This window comes from Esox lucius, chromosome 3 (assembly GCF_011004845.1).
Source record: "Esox lucius isolate fEsoLuc1 chromosome 3, fEsoLuc1.pri, whole genome shotgun sequence".
Classification (NCBI taxonomy): Eukaryota; Metazoa; Chordata; class Actinopteri; order Esociformes; family Esocidae; genus Esox; species Esox lucius.
Genome location: NC_047571.1, coordinates 18,495,221 through 18,514,146, shown reverse-complemented (window position 1 = coordinate 18,514,146; position 18,926 = coordinate 18,495,221). Strand labels below are relative to the sequence as shown.

General features: G+C 40.3%; 3 protein-coding genes across 4 annotated transcripts; 2 read left to right on the top strand and 1 right to left on the bottom strand.

The window, feature by feature from the left end:
• Window positions 1–91: 91 nt before the first annotated feature.
• On the top strand, window positions 92–1,264 carry gng5 (guanine nucleotide binding protein (G protein), gamma 5). Its single transcript, XM_010886736.3, has 3 exons — window positions 92–248; window positions 619–782; window positions 984–1,264. Exons 1-2 carry the CDS (start codon window positions 168–170, stop codon window positions 742–744), a joined length of 207 nt encoding a protein of 68 aa, XP_010885038.1. The 5' UTR covers window positions 92–167; the 3' UTR covers window positions 745–782; window positions 984–1,264.
• Window positions 1,265–1,336: 72 nt separating this feature from the next.
• Window positions 1,337–4,244, bottom strand: samd13 (sterile alpha motif domain containing 13). The gene is made up of 5 exons (XM_010886721.3): window positions 4,015–4,244; window positions 3,614–3,727; window positions 2,884–2,926; window positions 2,677–2,788; window positions 1,337–2,585 (listed from the first exon to the last, which is right to left on the bottom strand). The coding sequence occupies exons 3-5, from the start codon at window positions 2,919–2,921 to the stop codon at window positions 2,436–2,438; spliced, it is 300 nt and encodes a 99-aa protein (XP_010885023.1). The 5' UTR covers window positions 2,922–2,926; window positions 3,614–3,727; window positions 4,015–4,244; the 3' UTR covers window positions 1,337–2,435.
• A 1,389-nt stretch (window positions 4,245–5,633) lies between these two features.
• On the top strand, window positions 5,634–10,940 carry fuz (fuzzy planar cell polarity protein). 2 transcript variants are annotated; one of them, XM_010886707.3, is made up of 2 exons: window positions 5,634–6,469; window positions 9,115–10,940. In XM_010886707.3, exon 2 carries the CDS (start codon window positions 9,192–9,194, stop codon window positions 10,539–10,541), a length of 1,350 nt encoding a protein of 449 aa, XP_010885009.2. In that variant the 5' UTR covers window positions 5,634–6,469; window positions 9,115–9,191; the 3' UTR covers window positions 10,542–10,940. The 2 variants fall into 2 exon arrangements, with proteins under 2 accessions (XP_010885009.2, XP_010885000.2); XM_010886698.3 differs by having other exon boundaries at window positions 5,634–6,532.
• The last annotated feature ends 7,986 nt before the right edge of the window (window positions 10,941–18,926 follow it).

Genomic DNA, 18,926 nt, shown 5'->3' with positions numbered 1-18,926 from the left:
TGATTGGCGCCCACTAGCGTTTAATCACAGAAGGTTCTGTACGATAGTGTCATGTGTCGCACAACGACTGCGCAAACTATTCAAAACCGGATGTGTAGTCATATCTGCTTTGTCTGAGCGTCACTTGAGCTAACAGCCCGTCGCTTCTTTTCTACAAACTAGTAAAGATGTCTGGTTCCGCTAATCTTGTTGCGATGAAGAAAATTGTCCATCAACTGCGTTTTGAAGCAAGCATAAACAGAGTGAAGGTAAGAATGTATTTGACAAACATGCCTAGGGAAACTAGTTGGCCAGCTAGCATTAGTAGCTAACGAATGGCTAAGGGCGTGGAAATTGCGATATCGTTAGCTACTGTATAGCCACGGATCTTTAATCTAATTGTTGTTTATCTGGCCTAGGGGCAGGTAGTCGAGTCTCACTTTGGGGCGTTAGTATGCATTGTCCCCAACAATAATTAAACAGCAGAATCCGTACTTTAACACAAGAACCCGGTCACGACTGATATTGGCTGTATTACTGTACCCATTAAATGATCTTCGGACATGTAGGAGTGTTCTCGCTATTATGTGCCGTAGGTTGTAACTGACTAAAGCTTTATTCCTGTATATTTGTCTTCAGGTGTCCCAGGCAGCTGCAGACCTTCAACAGTTCTGCATGCAGAATGCCCTGCAGGACCCCCTTCTCACCGGGGTCTCCTCAAGTACCAACCCTTTCAGACCACAGAAAGTGTGCTCCTTCTTGTGAGTCTGGACCATAGGACAGATGGACCACAGCATTCTTTGGTAAGTTATTTTGTTAAAAGTACATCCTTGGTTTGGAGTATGTGTTACATAGCATGTAAACTACTAAAATAACTCACATTCCACTGAATTTCAATTAAGTTTAAGGTCACTGATGATCCTTGATTTCCTTTGAACCAAATACCTTCTTAATGTGCAAGAGTACTATCTCAAAGTGTCTCTGTATCTCTTCATGTCTCTCAGGCCTTCGTTTTGATGCTACAGGGAAAAAGTTGACCTCAACACTGCTCCTCATTGCCAACGGCAATCCACTGCCACAGAATCTCATGAAGTGTAGAAGAACTTGTCAGAAATCATGTCAGGAAGACTTGCCATCTATTTTCAGCCAACCACCTTAGAGGATATGATGAGACAGGTTTATTTTTCATGGCACAGAGTGGTTTTCAAGTAAATTATGGTGCCTTTTCTATTCTATTTTATTCATCATTGTTTTTGAATTTTTGTATTTAGAAATTAAAACATTCTTCTTTCGCTACTACATGATTGTGTTTGCTCATCGTTATTTGATAAGACTGAGTGCGATTCTTTTCAAATCATTAGTTAAGACAGAGTTTTTATAACAAAATGCAAACAGAGCACCTTTTACAATACAAAGGGAAACAGCATGACTGTTTCTACACATGATAAATACATCAACATCAAAAACAGAGTAAAATGCTATACATCTTAAGATTAAAGAAAGTACTTCAAAGTTAGACTCAGCAATATCGATTTTGATGTATCTAAAACTATTGAAGTGTGACAACTATGTTTTGGTGTTGTGCACATTCGCAGATTGTGTGTGGGTGTTGTCTTGATCATCTATATCTGTGAGTCAGCTAGTGGCAAAGTGATTTCACTGAGTCTACCTTAAAGTACAAAATAATGAATGCTGCTATCCACAGGTGAAACAATGTCCTTTTGTGATTTTACCACAAAAATATGAATTTACATAACTTTTTACCAACATGCTGGACGCTTGATTCCTCAAAACAAGAGGCTATGTGCTTAGGGTGGTCATTGGTGCATTTTGCTTAATACGCATGTCAGCTTTAAGGTTTAAGACATTCTTCAACCTATATCAGTGCTTAATTGACAACTGCATAATGCTCCAAGATACAGCTTTGACTGAGATAAATAGTGGCTTAGGGGAAACATTTACAGTAAAGGAGAAACGTGAAGTCCAAGAATGGTTCAAACATTTACATTTCCTCCAACTATATTACCAAGCAATCTTAGCTGGCAGCAAACTAAGAATTTGGTATATGCTGACTATACAGTATCAATGGGACCCAGTTAGGATATTGATAATCAGCAAGTCAGATGTACACTTTTTGTGTAATTATTGGCCTCATTTAGCCATTCAGATAAAACCTGTACACTCTAGTATTTCCTAAGATCTTTAAAATTACCAATGTTTGACTAACACCAAACTGATCACTCTATGTAAATCGATGTTTGAGCTCAATGAATTTGGCATCTTGACATTTTTGTCAGTATAAAAAAAGAACTAATAAAAGATGCAACCACACATGTTTTCTAGCACCATCATTCTCCACTGTTCTCTGGGAGTTGGTCTTGGGCCTGATTTGTCCTTCCTGCCTCACCTATTTATAGGTGATTATCCTTCTACAAAGGGAAGAGCTTGTAGTGATGCTATGATACATTAGCATTACTCTTCAGGTGCTGAGTTTGGAGTGGTTTCACATGGTACTCATAGATCTTCAGTGCTGGGCCCAGTTTGATCGACAGACCAGTCAGGACGTCATTCCGTGTCATCAGTAGCAAAGACTTGCCATCAATTTCCTATGAGAATTATAAACGGATTGTAAAGACCTGACGCAAGAGAGAAAATAAACATGCAATGTTCGTAAATTTACATGTTCTGATATTTTACCTGGTTCCCGAAAGCAGTCGCTTGCTCTTCAAATCCTGCAGCTTTGAAATAGTTTACAACATCAGTGACTGCCCAGTCTGCAGGGTCAGGCATCTGGCCATTCTCCACCACACTAGTAGAACAAGAAAATGCATATAGGTAAGGCAGGCTGACGGTAAGGCAGGCATCCAATACAGGCTGACGAGAACAAATGCTGACTCCACTCACAGTCTGGCTTCCAGTGAACCATTGGTTTTGTTCTCCATTCCAGCTTGAGAAAAAAGGAAACAGTGAAACGGTATGGAGAAAGAAAAATGCTTCAGCCAATAGACATTTTGGGTTTATCAAGAGAACCAAGGTCTTTCATTAAGTGAACACTTAAAACTAGCTAAATGTTGTTGTTGTAATAGTATCTTTCTAGATGTTATCTGGAAATGGCAATTTGGGTTTCTCATGAGTTAAACAACACAGCATCTGATTAAGTCAGTGCTGAATAGAGAAGCCATAGAGAGTTGATTTTTAACAATTTCTTTAAAATGCTTCAAGCTTACATGCAGGAGTACTCAGTTGCTAAGCAACATGGATGTAGAGCATTGGGTACTGTGGAAATAATGTAACACATGGGCTAGAAGGTGCATTCAGTAAATTCAAAAATGCAATGGATGGACATATGGTCCAAAGACATCACATAACAAGGATATGATCATCACAGAACATTCATGAGCATACTAAAATACAATGAGATGCCTTGATTCTGCCCAGATCCAAAGCCACAGATTGTATTGCACTCCATTTTGAGTGCCCATTTCTGAGTCTGGGAGTCATTATTTTATAACTTCCCTATTCAGTGAACATCCATCTACATGACCATATGATTTAATCCTGAGCCAAATACTCTAAAATTCTCCCAAAATATTTGGCTGTATGTGTAAAGCATCAGTATTAATTTAGCACATACCTGACTGCAGATGCTACCTACAGTCCTAGATTTTCATCAGTTTGACTTTGAAGGGCCAATTCACCAGAATCATTCCCACAGTTCTAACTTCAGACACAGCATTTCATTCAGGACCTATGCACATCAATAGAAGGAAGGACAGGTGATGGTGACGATATTGTGGGCAATTGAGTGTGATATTACAATGTAATATTATAATGTAAAACAAGTCGGAAGCAGTATTTAGAACATGATATTAAAGAATTAGTATACATTAAAAACTTGTGTTTCTAATAATCATGAGTGTCCGCTTACTTCATCCATTATTATAGCACGGTATTGACATTCTATGATTGACACCATTATACATTTAACCAATTTGTCTTGCTTGCGTGATGCTTAAAAATATATTTGACACTTACCTTTACTAATTAGCTATCTAGATGGTTTCTTTGAGTTCTTCTGACAGCGTAAATAAATATCCTGCTTGTTCACGAATGTGTGCTTGTGTACGCGCAGTTTATTTGATCTATAAACGAACTCAACTGCTAAAATAAATTCAAATACTCTTCTTGTATTTAAAGGATTTGCAACTCGGCATGCGCCGTGCGCCGCCTCGGAAAGACGCTCGTGAACAAGCACTACCTGACTGGCCAGTTTTTGAGAAAGCCGGAAATAGGAAGAAGGTTTAAGCACAAGAAAAAATAGGTCAATGACCTCCACGATTTCCTTTCAAACTAAAGGTCCTGCAGTGAACGCCTTAAAAAAAATAACACAAATGATAAACATAACCTTTCAGAAAATGTTAACAGATTTAGAATTTTGTCTTGTGCTTAATGTTGAATTATGGAAAATAAATAATATTGGTAACACATATATTGTTGACTTTGCTGGTGTTACATAAAATACATTATGTAATTTCTCTTTTGAATGATTGAATAATTTAATAAATTATTGAATTAATCACCTTTGTTTAACCAAGTTGCCAATTAAGATCCAATTGTTATTTATAGTGACGACTAAAAAACTACAGAAATACTAATAAGTACTTAATTTAGAGTGTTGATATTAACAATCTTGATAATTATAATACAATTATTTTGTTTAAATTTGTTTAATATTTGCATAACGGTTTTATTTACACATACAGTACCTGTCAAACATTTGTACACACCTATTCATTCAAGGGTATTTCTGTTTTTTACAATCTTCCACATTCTAGAATAATAGTGACATCAAAACTATGAAATAACTTCTATGAAATCATGTAGTAACCACAGAAGTGTTTAAAATCAGAATACATGTATATCAAACTTTGGCCTTTGACAGCTTTGCACATTCTTTTCATAGTCTTAACTAGTTTCATGAGGAAGTCCCTTGGAATGCTTTTTAATTAATTGCACACTGTTCCACATATACAATGTGGAAAACAATAGAACTAAAGCAATAACCTAAAATTAGTAGATGTGTCCAAACTTTTGGCTGGTACTGTACATTTGCAGAATGTTAACAATTAAATTGCAGTGCAGCTTAAATAATATATAATATAAAAAACGGAATGATTAAAAAGAGAAACACATTATTAATAAAATGTCTGACAGAGAATAATTTCTCAGTCCAACAATTGAAAAAATTTTGTTTTTTGGGTGTTCAGTGTTACATTGAACATTTATGTGACATCATACAAAATTCCCCTGTATGTTGCCGTGAAAGAGGATTACGGCAACATTTCAAATCTACATGCGTTACCTTTCAAAAGCTCTTAAAATGGCCAGTCAGCATAAATGCTTTATTTAATGTACAGCGTTATTTATTATAGGAATTTCTGACTCTGTAACAATATCTAACAACAAAAACTAATTTAAAGCAAATGTTACAATAATGTGCCCATATGGATATTACTTATTTATCATAGATGAATCGTTCCATTTCATGAAAACTTCTATACTTTGACAGAGTTTTATTAACCGTCTCTGCTAAGACGCGAACAACTTCTATACAGAAAACATACGAACTATTATGACCCGGAAGTACCTTTTAGTGTTGCAGACATTAAGTCGGCGTGACGTTCGGTTCTAACCATAGACATATATTACTCTTTATTGTGTCTATAAAGAGTAATTTATGGTCTGTAATTGTGTTAAAAAATATGAGATCTCAATACATCCGCTACTACTTAGCAAACCCTAGGACCGATTGCGTCCAGGTAGTCAGCTTGCGTCATACAGTTTCTATGCTAATCGTAACGGAATAACTTTTAGAAAGCCAAGTTAGGAGTCGAGAAACTGCCCATGCGAAAGTATGTTATTCTACGATTATACAATATATTGAAAATAAATGGTTAAATATATTGTATCGGCAAATTTGTACAGTATGGTGGTTCTTGTTAGCGAAATTCTTGCCTTTCTCCCTAAAAGCATATCTGGCAAGAACCAAGAAAAGCTCTAAAGACGATGATTACCCTTCAAAGTAAAAGTCCCCCAAAACGTTGTTGACCAAAAAACGTTAAGCTTGACTTTCATATAAGATTAACTTACAAAATAAACAGAAATACATACAAATTAATTATTCAATTAACTATTAAATGATTCAATATTAGTATATGATACTTGTTCTTATTGTCTCTATAATTAAGTCTACGGGACCCTTATTCTGAAGAATTCTAAAAACCCTGACAATGAAGTGCATATGTTTAGTTATTCATGTCGGTCTTTGCTGGCCTATTTCCATAGACTATAACTGTAAACGCCATGCCGGATTTGAGTCTATTTGTACTATATTTTTTCCAAGTAATAAATGAATATTTACATATAGAAAACTGATCTTAGATCAGCTTTGGAGACAACTGTGACACCGGACGGCAGTTTCTATGGAAACGTGAGTTAAGTCAACTCGAAAACTATTTTCTCGTGATGAAACAAATGCATCGAAAAATACACGGTACAGTATATTACAGGCTTGTTTTTCGATGGTACAGTTGCTAGTAACAAAGTTATTTACGGACCACAAATTCACAAAGCTAACGTTAGTTACATTATAGTTGAATAGCTAGATATTTAAGTTTATTTCAGTGATCTTTTTCTATTTCTAACCCTAACATTACCCTAGCCCTAAGCTGATTTGCAAAACGAATTAGTCGTTAGTCTTTTGCTTGATTGTTGAGCTAGGCTATATATACACTGCTCAAAATATTTAAGGAACATGTAATCATCATAGTTTAACACCAAGTCAATTAAAGTTCATGGATACTCCTACTCCTACTAATTGGTTGTCCTGCCTTTACCACTTGAATGGGGTAGAACTATAAAAGGAGGTCCTATTTAGAAAACGGGGGGGGGAGTGTAAGGAACAGTGAGAGTGTTTGTGACAAATTCAAGCGCCTCCAGGATGGCACATCCATTCATGCCGTCACAAGGTTTGCTTGTACTGTCAGACACATCTCAAGAACATGGATGAGATACCAGGAGATGGGCCATTACACTAAGAGAGCTGGACAGGGCCGTAGAAGGGAATCAACCCAGCCCAACCAGTATCTGCTGGTCCTTTGTGCGAGGAGGAACAGGAGGAGCACGGCCACGGCCCTACAAAATGACCTCCAGCGGGCTACTAGTGTGCATGTTTCTGACCAAACTGTCAGAAACAGACTCCATGAGGGTGGCATGAGGGCCCGACATCCTCTAGTGGGACATCTGCTCACAGCCCAGCACCATGCAGCTCAATTGACATTTGCGAGAGAACACCAGAATTGCCAGGTCCGCTATTGGCACCCCGTTCTCTTCACTGATGAGAGCAGGATCACACTGAGCACGTGACAGACGTGAAAGAGTCTGGAGACGCAGTGTTGAACGTTAAATACTGCCTGCAACATCACCCAGCATGACCGGTTTGGCGGTGGGTCAGTGGTGGTCTGAAGAGACATATCCTTGGAGGGTTGCTCAGACCTCCATGTACTAGCCAACGGTACCCTAACTGCTGTTAGGTACCGGGATGAAATCATCAGTTCCATTGTCAGACCTTACAATGCCCAGCCTCATGTGGCCACAATGTCTAGGTGACGAAGGCATTGATGCTATTGACTGGCCCTCACTTTCCCCAGATCTGAATACAATTGGGAACCTCTGGGACGTTATGTATCGGTGCATCCAAAGCCACCAAGTAGCGCCACAGACTGTCCAGGAGATCACTGATGCCCTGATCCAGGTCTGGGAGGAGATCTCCCAGGACACCATCCGTCTTATCATCAGGAGCATGCCCAGACGTTGTTGGGAGTGCATACAGACACGGTGGGATCCATACTGTGTGTTTCGGGTCGTTGTCATGCTGGAAGACCCAGCCATGACCCATCTTCAATGCTCTTACTGAGAGAAGGAGGTTGTTGGCCAAGATCTCGCGATACATGGCCCCATCCATCCTCCCCTCAATACGGTGCAGTCGTCCTGTCCCCTGTGCAGAAAAGCATCCCCAAAGAATGATGTTTCCACCTCCATGCTTCACGGTTGGGATGGTGTTCTTGGGGTTGTACTCATCCTTCTTCTTCCTCCAAACACGGCGAGTGGAGTTTAGACCTAAAAGCTCGATTTTTGTCTCATCAGAGCACATGACCTTCTCCCATTCCTCCTCTGGATCATCCAGATGGTCATTGGCAAACCTCAGATGGGCCTGGACATGCGCTTACTTGAGCAGGGGGACCTTGTGTGCGCTGCAGAATTTTAATCCATGACGGCTTAGTGTGTTACTAATGGTTTTCTTTGAGACTGTGGTCCCAGCTCTCTTCAGGTCATTGACCAGGTCCTGCCGTGTAGTTCTGGGCTGATCCCTCACCTTCCTCATGATCATTGATTCCCCACGAGGTGAGATCTTGCATGGAGCCCCAGACCGAGGGAGAATGACCGTCATCTTGAACTTCTTCCATTTTCTAATAATTGCGCCAACAGTTGTTGCCTTCTCACCAAGCTGCTTGCCTATTGTCCTGTAGCCCATCCCAGCCTCGTGCAGGTCTACAATTGTATCCCTGATGTCCTTACACAGCTCTCTGGTCTTGGTCATTGTGGAGAGTGTGGAGTCTGTTTGGAGTCTGTTTGATTGAGTGTGTGGACAGGTGTCTTTTATACAGGTAACAAGTTCAAACAGGTGCAGTTAATACAGGTAATGAGTGGAGGACAGGAGGGCTTCTTAAAGAAAAACTAACATGTCTGTGAGAGCTGGAATTCTTACTGGTTGGTAGGTGATCAAATACTTATGTCATGCAATAAAATGCAAATTAATTATAAAAAAATCATACAATGTGATTTTCTGGATTTTTGTTTTAGATTTTGTCTCTCACAGTTGAAGTGTACAAATGGTGCATCTTTACAAATGGTGCATATATTACCAATTCTTTTGAGCACAACTGTGTGTGTATATATCTGTGTGTGTGCTAACTTGATGCTTTAATGTGTTCTGCAAATCCACTCATTTGACAGGTAAACACCTGTTTCTATGTGTTCTGTAATTACTGACATCATCAATATTTTGGGTTGTAGGCACCATCATGTCCATCAACAAATTAAAAGACCAGAGAATAATTCCGGACAACGTCTAACCTGGGCTCCCCCGCCTCATGATGCTCCAACAGACTGGCTCCGTGCAGCTCCTCTGCCTCACGGCCAACAGCGGCGTTCCCCTCTTCACCCGGGGAGCCTGCAAGCAGCTTCCTTTCTCTATCATCGGCTCGCTGAATGGGGTGCACATGTTTGGAGCGGGCCAGGGGGTGGTGCTGGGAGGCTGTGAGACGGACCGTGGGGGCAGGGTGGTGTGGAGGGTGTTTCAAGACAGCGTGATGCTCATCGCGGTGAGTGCCGGCAGGCACGCCCAGCAGGGAAGCGGTAGTGGTGATTCAGGGGAGGGAGACTTTCAAATGCGCCGCCTGCTGGAGAATGTGTGGAGCTGCATGGTCCTGGTACTGGGCCAGGATGAACTGGTCAGCGTGAGGAATGTGGAGCGGTTGAAGAGGGACCTGCGCTCCTGCTACCGCCTCATCGATCAGCTCCTGGAAGGGGTACAGGGACAGCAGAGCACTATGGGGGACCTGACGCACTGTGGTGACTGCTTACTGCCTACTAACCCTGCCCTGCTCCAGGAGGCCCTGGATGGATTCACCCAGGCTGCAGAAAGTGAGTTTGGCTGCCTGATGGTCCATGGGCGGATAGCAGCAGCCACGGACAAATGGTGGCGTCTCGCCCCACAGGAAGTGGTCTTGCTGTCTGCCCTGGCCCGCACCCTCTCTGGCTCAGCGTCCTGCGACTTCCCGGTATTCCTACCCCAGGGAAGCCCCAACGTGGCTCATCGCCTGCTCCGCTTCCAGCTGCTCCTGGGGGCAGACGTGTGTGTGTTGTGCGGCCCTAGTCCCACCCTGAACAGGGCTGAGAGCGAGCTTGTTGGGCGCTTTTGGTCTCCTGTCGTAGAGGCCCTGAGAGGCACCCTGGCCGTGGGGGAGCGCTGCCTGCCAGGCTCCGTGACCCTCCGCCCTGACGTCCTGGCTGTGCTGCTCATCAACAGAGAGTCCCGTCGCTCAGTCTCCTGTGTGAAGACAGTCAGCGCTCACCCCAGTCCTCATCCCTGTAGCCCTCCCCTGCCATCCAAAACACGCTGCTGGGAGCTTTTAAGGCTGTTCTTCACTTTCAGCGCCACTCGCTACTTTCCCCTGGAGGAGACTCCACCCACCCTGGCCCTGACTCCAGGGCAGAACGGCCACGGTGAAGACACGGAGTCCCTCCAGGAGGACTTTGTCCTGGGCTTCTTCCACCAGCCCCTGCAGTGCTACCTGGTAACCGATGAGTGTAAGTGTTACGGCCTGCAGACCGGCCAGCACCAGCTCTACCTACTCACCCCTCTCTCAGTGCCCACGTTCGCTCTACGCTCCGTGGCTACAGAGACCCTTTCCGCCCTCACTGCAGCCAAAGGGTTTTAGGACAGCTTCTTAAATATCAAAGACTTGGGAGACATTGCTGTAAACCTTGAGATAATGATATTGATCTTATGTTGTACTGGTAGTACTGGTAGATGCTGTTCCAGTGTTGTTTATCAGTTAAGTGAGCCTGAAGCCTAAATGCAGTCACTGTATCTATTTTCTTATGATCATGAGTGTGTTGAACATAAAATGGTTTATAAAATGATTTATTTCAATTGTGTCTGTTTGTGTTGATAGTTTGGAATCATATGAATGTATGTTTCATTGGAAGTTAAATGTGCCTAGGTAAAGAGAACAGCAGACATCTGTGTTTTGATTCTTAGATTGAATTTGATGCCAGCAACACGTTTCAAAAAGTTGGGACAGAGGCATGTTTACCACTGTCTTGCATCACCTTTTCTTTTAACAATAATCTGTAAGCATTTGGTAACTGAGGAGACCAACTGCTGTAGATTTGTGAAATATTTTCCCATTCTTGCTTGATAAAGGAGTTCAGCTGCTCAACAGTTCGCGGTCTCCTTTGTTGTATTTTGCGTTTCATAATGCGCCAAATGTGACAGGTCTGGACTGCAGGCAGGCCAGTTTAGCACCCAGACTCTTCCTTACTATGAAGCCATGCTGTTGTAATACGTGCAGAATGTGGTTTGGCATCGTCTTGCTGAAATAAGCAATGCCTTCCCTGAAATAGACGTTGTCTGAGTTGCAGCTTATGTTTCTCCAAAGCCTGTACATTTTTAACTAATACGCCCCCATAATAATTTCATAATTATCTTAATATTTTGATTTGTCAGTCCTAGGACAGTTTTCCACTTCGCCTCAGTCCATCTTAAATGAGCTTGGGCCAAGAGAAGGCGACGGCGGTTCTGGATCTGGTTTATATATGGTTTCTTCTTAGCATGGTAGAGTTTTAACTTGCATTTGTGGATGCAGTGATGTACTGTGTTCACAGACAATGGTTTTCGAAAGTGTTCCTGTGCCCGTGCAGTGATTTCCACTACAGAATCTTGTCTGTTATTAATGCAGTGCCACCTGAGGGCCGAAGATCACGGCCATCCAGTATTGGTTTTCAGCTTTGTCCTTTGCATACAGAGATTTCTTGGATGCTCTGAATCTTTTAATGAAATTATGTACCGTAGATGATGAAATCCCAAAACTTTGCAATTTTATGTTGAGAAAGATTATTCTTAAATTGTTGCACTATTCGCCCATGCAGTCTTTCACTTCTGACAGACCCATCCTCTCTGGAATGATCTTTTAATACCCAATCATGTTACTGACCTGTTACCAATTTACCTAATTAGTTGTGTTATTTTTAACCAGGTTTAGTTTATTAGCATTACACAATTGTTTCAGTCTTTTGTTGCTTCTGTCCCAACTTTTTGAAACGTGTTGCTGGAATCAAATTCAAAGTTTGCATATATTTTTCAAGAAACAATACCATGACTCAGTTTGTTTTGATTTGATATGTTGTCTTCGTACTCTTTTTTTTCTTGAATGTAGGGTTTAAATGATTTGCACATTCTGTTTATATTTACATTCCAAGCAGTGTCCCAACTTTTTTGAATACAGGGTTATAATAAAAGCTCTTTCTCCATTGATTTTCGACTGTGTACATTCTTACTGAAGTAACCACTATACACATATAAAAGGCTAATATCTTACAATAGAGAACATGGACTTGTCTTATATCAATCCCTAGTGTGTTCAAAAAGTACAAAAAACCCTAGACCTTCTCTACATTTTGTAGAGCTTTGTACAGCTTTAAAATTAATTTTTTTCAGTGCTTTATTTGCACACAGTAACCCAAAACACATAACGTCAAAGTCTAATTACATTTTAGCAAATTTTTAGAAATGAAATGGTTAAATTCAACCCATGTGCTTGCACTCTTCAAACTGACCTCAGCTGAATTCCTTGGATCATCCTTGAGTCCCTACAACTTGGTTGGAGTCCGTCTATTTCCAGTTCAATTATTTCTACATGATTAAGAAAGAAATACCTGTCTATTTAAGGTTCCACAGTTATCAGTGCAGGTCAGAGCAGAAATGTATTTGTCTGTAGAAGTGAGTAGGCAAATATCATATATATCAAATATCATTTTCTGGTTAAATGTTAAATGTTATTAAGAGCACAGTGGGCTTTATCATTATGAAACAAAATTAATCTGGAATCTGTAGTTCATGGTCAAGGATGTGACCAAGAAGCCAATAATTATCACAAGTTCCTCATTTGAAATGGGAGAACCTACCAGAAGGACAACAGTCTCTGCAGCACTTCAATTACCAGATCAATTCGCAAAAGAAAGGAATGTGACTGCTTACCTAGAGTTTGCCAAAAGGCATTTGAAGGTCTGAGCGCATTAGGCAAAATATTCTGAGGTTCGATGAGAGGAAAATGTTGGCCTGAATTATTGTAAATCTGTTGGGTGAATGCATAAATAAAATACTTTTGACTTCAAAGTTCTTAGTATGAAACACTAGTAGAATTTTACAACATGGCTAGGATGCCCCCTTCTGGTCAAAGATAATTTTGGTTATGATAAAATGCCTAATTAACAGGAAACTGTAGGAATAGAATGACTAGAACAACAGTCCACATTCAAGTAAATAATTAAATAATCAGTGCACATTCTGTTCAATATATGTAATCCTACTGAATATGTGGGTAATTAACCTTTGAACAACTGTCCCCAGGACATCCCCAATCTTGGGTATTTTTTTAAGATAGAAATATTTCCCTGTTATTTTAAGGATTATTGGCTTCTTTGGATTCTTTATGATGTTGATTGTATAACATGATAATCTGAGTGTAAAAAAGGGTTTAGGATAACTGAAACATTGTTATAGATATCTAAAACATAATTTGTAACTTAGATTTTCCTTCTGGTCAAATAGTCTGAACATTAGCTGATATAACGACGATGGCATAATCAGCAGATCAACCATGATGAATAACTGTTTTATCACTTCTAGAGGATCTATCAACTGTTCAATTTGTTTTATAGAATTACTGTACACATACAGTACTCCAATCGTTTCATTTACTAAATTATGTCTTCACGGCAGAGAGCGATGGTTTTTTTAAAGGTAATTTACTGCAGTTGTACGCATTTAGTCATTAAGCAGAAAGAATAGGTTACAATTTTCAAGTGATCTTTCAGCAATTATATTCAATTCTACATGTCTAATGGTATTTTATTATGATCAAGCATTATCAGTATAAATCTGAATCTGAATTTCCAGTTTTTTTGGAAATGTTTTAGGTTTTCAAAATATAATTTATCTCCTTTATTTGCTTCCTTGTTTGTGTGTGTATATATTAACAGTGGGTATTGAAAATCACCACATCTGTTCACCTTTTTTTTTGCCAAAAATCTGACTTGTTCAGGCTTTATTTGCACACAGTAACCACCAATATCTCAAAGGGAAAAAACAAAACAGAGAATTAATTCAAATGAAACTGTTTGTTATTTTATTGTTGGGATCTAAATTATATATAGGTTAAGCTATCTTAATAAAGTGTAATTACCATACCATACCATCTTCTTCCGCTTATCCGGGGCCGGGTCGCGGGGGCAGCAGTCTAAGCAGGGATGCCCAGACTTCCCTCTCCCCAGACACTTCCTCCAGCTCTTCCGGGGGGACACCGAGGCGTTCCCAGGCCAGCCGGGAGACATAGTCCCTCCAGCGTGTCCTAGGTCTTCCCCGGGGTCTCCTCCCGGTGGGACGGGACCGGAACACCTTCCCAGGAAGGCGTTCCGGAGGCATCCGAAACAGATGCCCAAGCCACCTCAGCTGACCCCTCTCGATGTGGAGGAGCAGCGGCTCTACTCTGAGCTCCTCCCGGGTGACCGAGCTTCTCACCCTATCTCTAAGGGATCGCCCAGCCACCCTGCGGAGAAAGCTCATTTCGGCCGCCTGTATCCGGGATCTTGTCCTTTCGGTCATGACCCAAAGCTCATGACCATAGGTGAGAGTAGGAACGTAGATTGACCGGTAAATTGAGAGCTTCGCCTTGCGGCTCAGCTCTTTCTTCACCACGACAGACCGATACATCAACCGCATTACTGCAGAAGCTGCACCGATCCGTCTGTCAATCTCCCGTTCCTTCCTTCCCTCACTTGTGAACAGGACCCCTAGATACTTAAACTCCTCCACTTGAGGCAGGCACTCTCCACCAACCTGAAGTGGGCAAGCCACCCTTTTCCGACTGAGGACCATGGCCTCGGATTTGGAGGTACTGATTTTCATCCCCACCGCTTCACACTCGGCTGCAAACCGTCCAAGTGCATGCTGAAGGTCCTGGCTTGAAGGGGCCAACACGACAACATCATCCGCAAAGAGCAGAGACGAAATCGTGTGGTCCCCAAACCTGACACCCTCCGGCCCCTGGCTGCGCCTAGAAATTCTGTCCATAAAAATTACGAACAGAACCGGTGACAAAGGGCAGCCCTGCCGGAGTCCAACATGCACAGGGAACAAGTCTGACTTACTGCCGGCAATGCGGACCAAGCTCCTGCTTCGGTCGTACAGGGACCTGACAGCCCTTAGCAAGGGACCCAGGACCCCATATTCCCGAAGCACCCTCCACAGGATGGCGCGAGGGACACAGTCGAATGCCTTAAAGTGTAATTATATTACACATCATGAAAGAAAATAAGTTTATAAAAATATATATAATATATATAATAAAGTGTAATTATATTTTTATAAACTTATTTTCTTTCATGATGTGTGTGACATGTACAAAGATGTTTTTGTGATCATTTAGTTTACTACTATAATGGGCAAGGTGCTGAGTAATAGGAAAAAAATAAACATTAACAGATTGTATATGCAGACAGTAGCAGGAAATAACTAAATCCTGACATTAGTTAATGATCATCTGTTAAACATAGTAATATAACTTCCTATGTGGACAGAGATCAAACCACAGAGGGAAAGTCCAAAGGAGAGAAGTTATGTCTCTGAATAAATGACTATAACCATGTCCTGTCTACGTTTGGAGCAAATTATTATCTTACTTTTCTTCTAATATGGACTGAACTCAGATGTAAGCAGATTGACAGTGCTATATTGATAGGGATGGCTGCAGTATTAAATGTTTATACATTTTACATTATAATTATTAGGCAGCTTCATGACCTCAGGTAAAATGGGCCAAAAAAATATTTAATTGACACTGAAAAGTCAGAAATTGTAAAATGCCTTTCAGACGGATGCAACACTCTTGAAATAGCCTAACTATTAATATGTGGCCACCAGACAATCAAAGGTTTTGTTGCGAATATTCAACTGGGGTGCAAAAAAATGCATGGAGATGAAAAGATCCAAATTAATTGCAAAAGACTTGAGAAGAGTTAAACGTGAAGCTACCAGGAACCCATTATCCTTCAGCGCCACCATATTACAGGACGGCAAACTACCTGGAGTATCCAGAAGTACAAGGTGTCAAGTGCTCAGAGACATGGCCAAGGACAAGAAGGCTGAAAGAAGACCACCACTGAATAAGATGAATAAGTTGAAGTGTATAGATTGAGCAAAGAAATACCTGAAGACAGATTTTTCAAAGGTTTTATGGACAGATGAAATGAGAGTGACTCTCACCAGATGGATGGGCCTGTGGCTGGATCACTAATGGACACAGGGCACCACTTCGAGTCAGACGCCAGCAAGGTGGAGGAGGGGTACTGGTATAGGATGCTATCATTAAGGATCAGGTAGTACAACCTTTTTGGGTTGAAGATGGACTGAAACTCAACTCCCATACCTACTGCCAGTTTCTGGAAGATACTTTCTTCAAGCAGTAGTACAAGAAGAGGTCCTCAGCATTCAAGAAGGCCATGATCTATGCTCCATCACATGCATCCAAGTAGTCCACTGTTGGCTAGCCAGCAAAGGCCTCAAAGATGCCCGAATAATGACCGGGCCCCCTTCCTCATCTGACTTACAACCTATTGAGAACTTGTGGACCCTTCTTAAAAACGTGAGATTTACAGACAGGGAAGACAATACACCTCTTTGAACAGCATTTGGGAGGCTGTGGTTGCTGCTTCAGCGAAAGTTGGTCATGACAGATCAAGAAACTGACAGACTCCATGGATGGAAGGCTCATGGCAATTATGGCAAGGAAGAGTGGCTATATTGGTCACACAATATTTAGAAAAAGACAAACATTTTTATTAATTGTCATTTTGTGTTACTTATTTGTTAAACTTACTTTACAAATTGAGAATAAACAAGTGAATTGGGAGAAACAACTTTTTGTAATTTAGTTGCCTAATAATTCTGCATACCAATTGTTGCCTGATAATTGTGCACACGTATATTCCCCAGAGAAAGATCAAAACCGACTTTTCCTTTGTTAAACATTCAGGTTTGAGGAACAAGGATATTTTGGATTGACATAAAACATTGTGATTTTTCAACAATAAAATAAATCTTGAGAAATACCATGTACCTAATAATTGTGCACGCAGTGTATATTGAAAGCTGCCTGGCTATCCAAACTCAATGCTTTAGCTAAATTGGAATCTCACAAATGTCTCTGCAATGAGTCTGAATCTGATAACCTCTCCGGTGATTTCTGGAATGTAACCAACATTTTTACTTCTCTGATAAGTCCCAGAAACCAATGGGTTAGGCAAGAAAACACATGGGTAAAGCAGCCTTTAGAAAATTAGTGTAGAGATGATCTAATTTCTGTGTTTTCTACAGCAACCAACCACCAATTTCAGTCATAAGGCAAATTTAAAGAATTACTTAAGTACTTAAGTTTATGTCATACAAGCATTTCCATCATTATGGACTTTACAGTTGTAAACAAAATCTCAACATTGCTTCACAGAATGGACAAAGTACAAACAAACAACATGTGATGTGTCTGTTTGATGTAGTGCACATTGGGGCTGGTGTATACTTCAAAAAGCTGACTTCTAAATATTGACATTTTGGATATGTAAAGCAAATAAGAAACATTATGGATAATACATTAACTGGATATACACTATATCAGAATTATCATTATATGATTTTGTAAATATTTAAATGTTTCTTAGATTTCAAATCCTGGTCATACCATAGCAACAATACCTGGGGGCCTGGCATGTGACGGTGTGAATTGGCCCAGTACTAACTGGGGTTGTTTTGGGAAGGAATTGCCTTGCCTAATTGCACTCCAGTAACCTCTTCTTGTAGGGCAGGCTCCCCAAACTACATTTTGGTCGTTTGTCTGGTATTGTGTTCTCCTGTATATACATGCCAGCGAGTACTTCCTGGATGGGCGAGTGTTGTAAAAATAAAATAAAATGGCTTGGCTTCAGAAGTGCTTTGTAGGACATGTCTTCAAAACGAAGTATTATATTTTTTAAAGACATTTCAGAGCCCACCTTTCCAATAATGATGAAATATACACTTACCAGCTTATTATAGACAATAAAATGCTTATTTGCAAGTTCACATGAAACAAGAAAAATAACTAATTTTGGAATTTACAAGTAAAGTTACTCAGGTTTGTTTTCACACTTTCAAAATAAGTTTTCGAATGTACAGTTTTAGGGTTAATTCAAGCTATATATGCAAATGCATATACATTTATTTCGTCATAGCCAAATACCCATTTTAAGTTGGCAGATAAACATCTGAATAAAACTTAGTAAATTTGCTCTAGTTTGAACAGTTCACAAGATAAAATTTTTGGTTAATTAATGGTAAATATGCAAAGGTATGAAAAGTTATGTTGTCATAGTAAATACGCTTTGAAGCAATTTTAGTTGGGATAGTCAAAACATGTAAAGTTGATTTGGTCTCTGTAGCTTACATAGTAAAAGAGAACATGATATAGTTAAAGTCAATGAAGAAAACCAATTTAATAAATCTGACTGAAGTTAATTAAAGTTTAAAAATTGCAATAAAAGTATATAAGCTATCAAGCGAATTAATAGATCACACTATTCCAAACCATTCTTAACATTGTTGAATGGCATCTCGAGCTTAAAAGCAGTGGCAGAAGTAGTGATCCAAATAATAATAATGAGAAGAATAATGTTAAAGATTGAATCTGGGGCATGTTGAAAGCCCCAGTTATCATAGATGTAAATAATAATAAAGCTAAATGGAAATTGAATGGACTACATTTTTAGACATATGAAGCACTAGTAAGTAACATAGAGCAAGTGTTTTTAATTGTGCGTGTATAAATTATGTGTGTACTTCTTTCTGGAGTATAAGGATAGATGCAGAGTTTCCTCAGCATGATAGGTTTGACAGCTGTGACCCCGTTCCAGTTTTCCAGAGATGGTCTCTGCTTACTTCCTTGCAGGCCTATCCTTGTTCCTACATTCCTAGAATACCTCAGGCTTCACGTGAGACCCGTCGGGACTCAGAA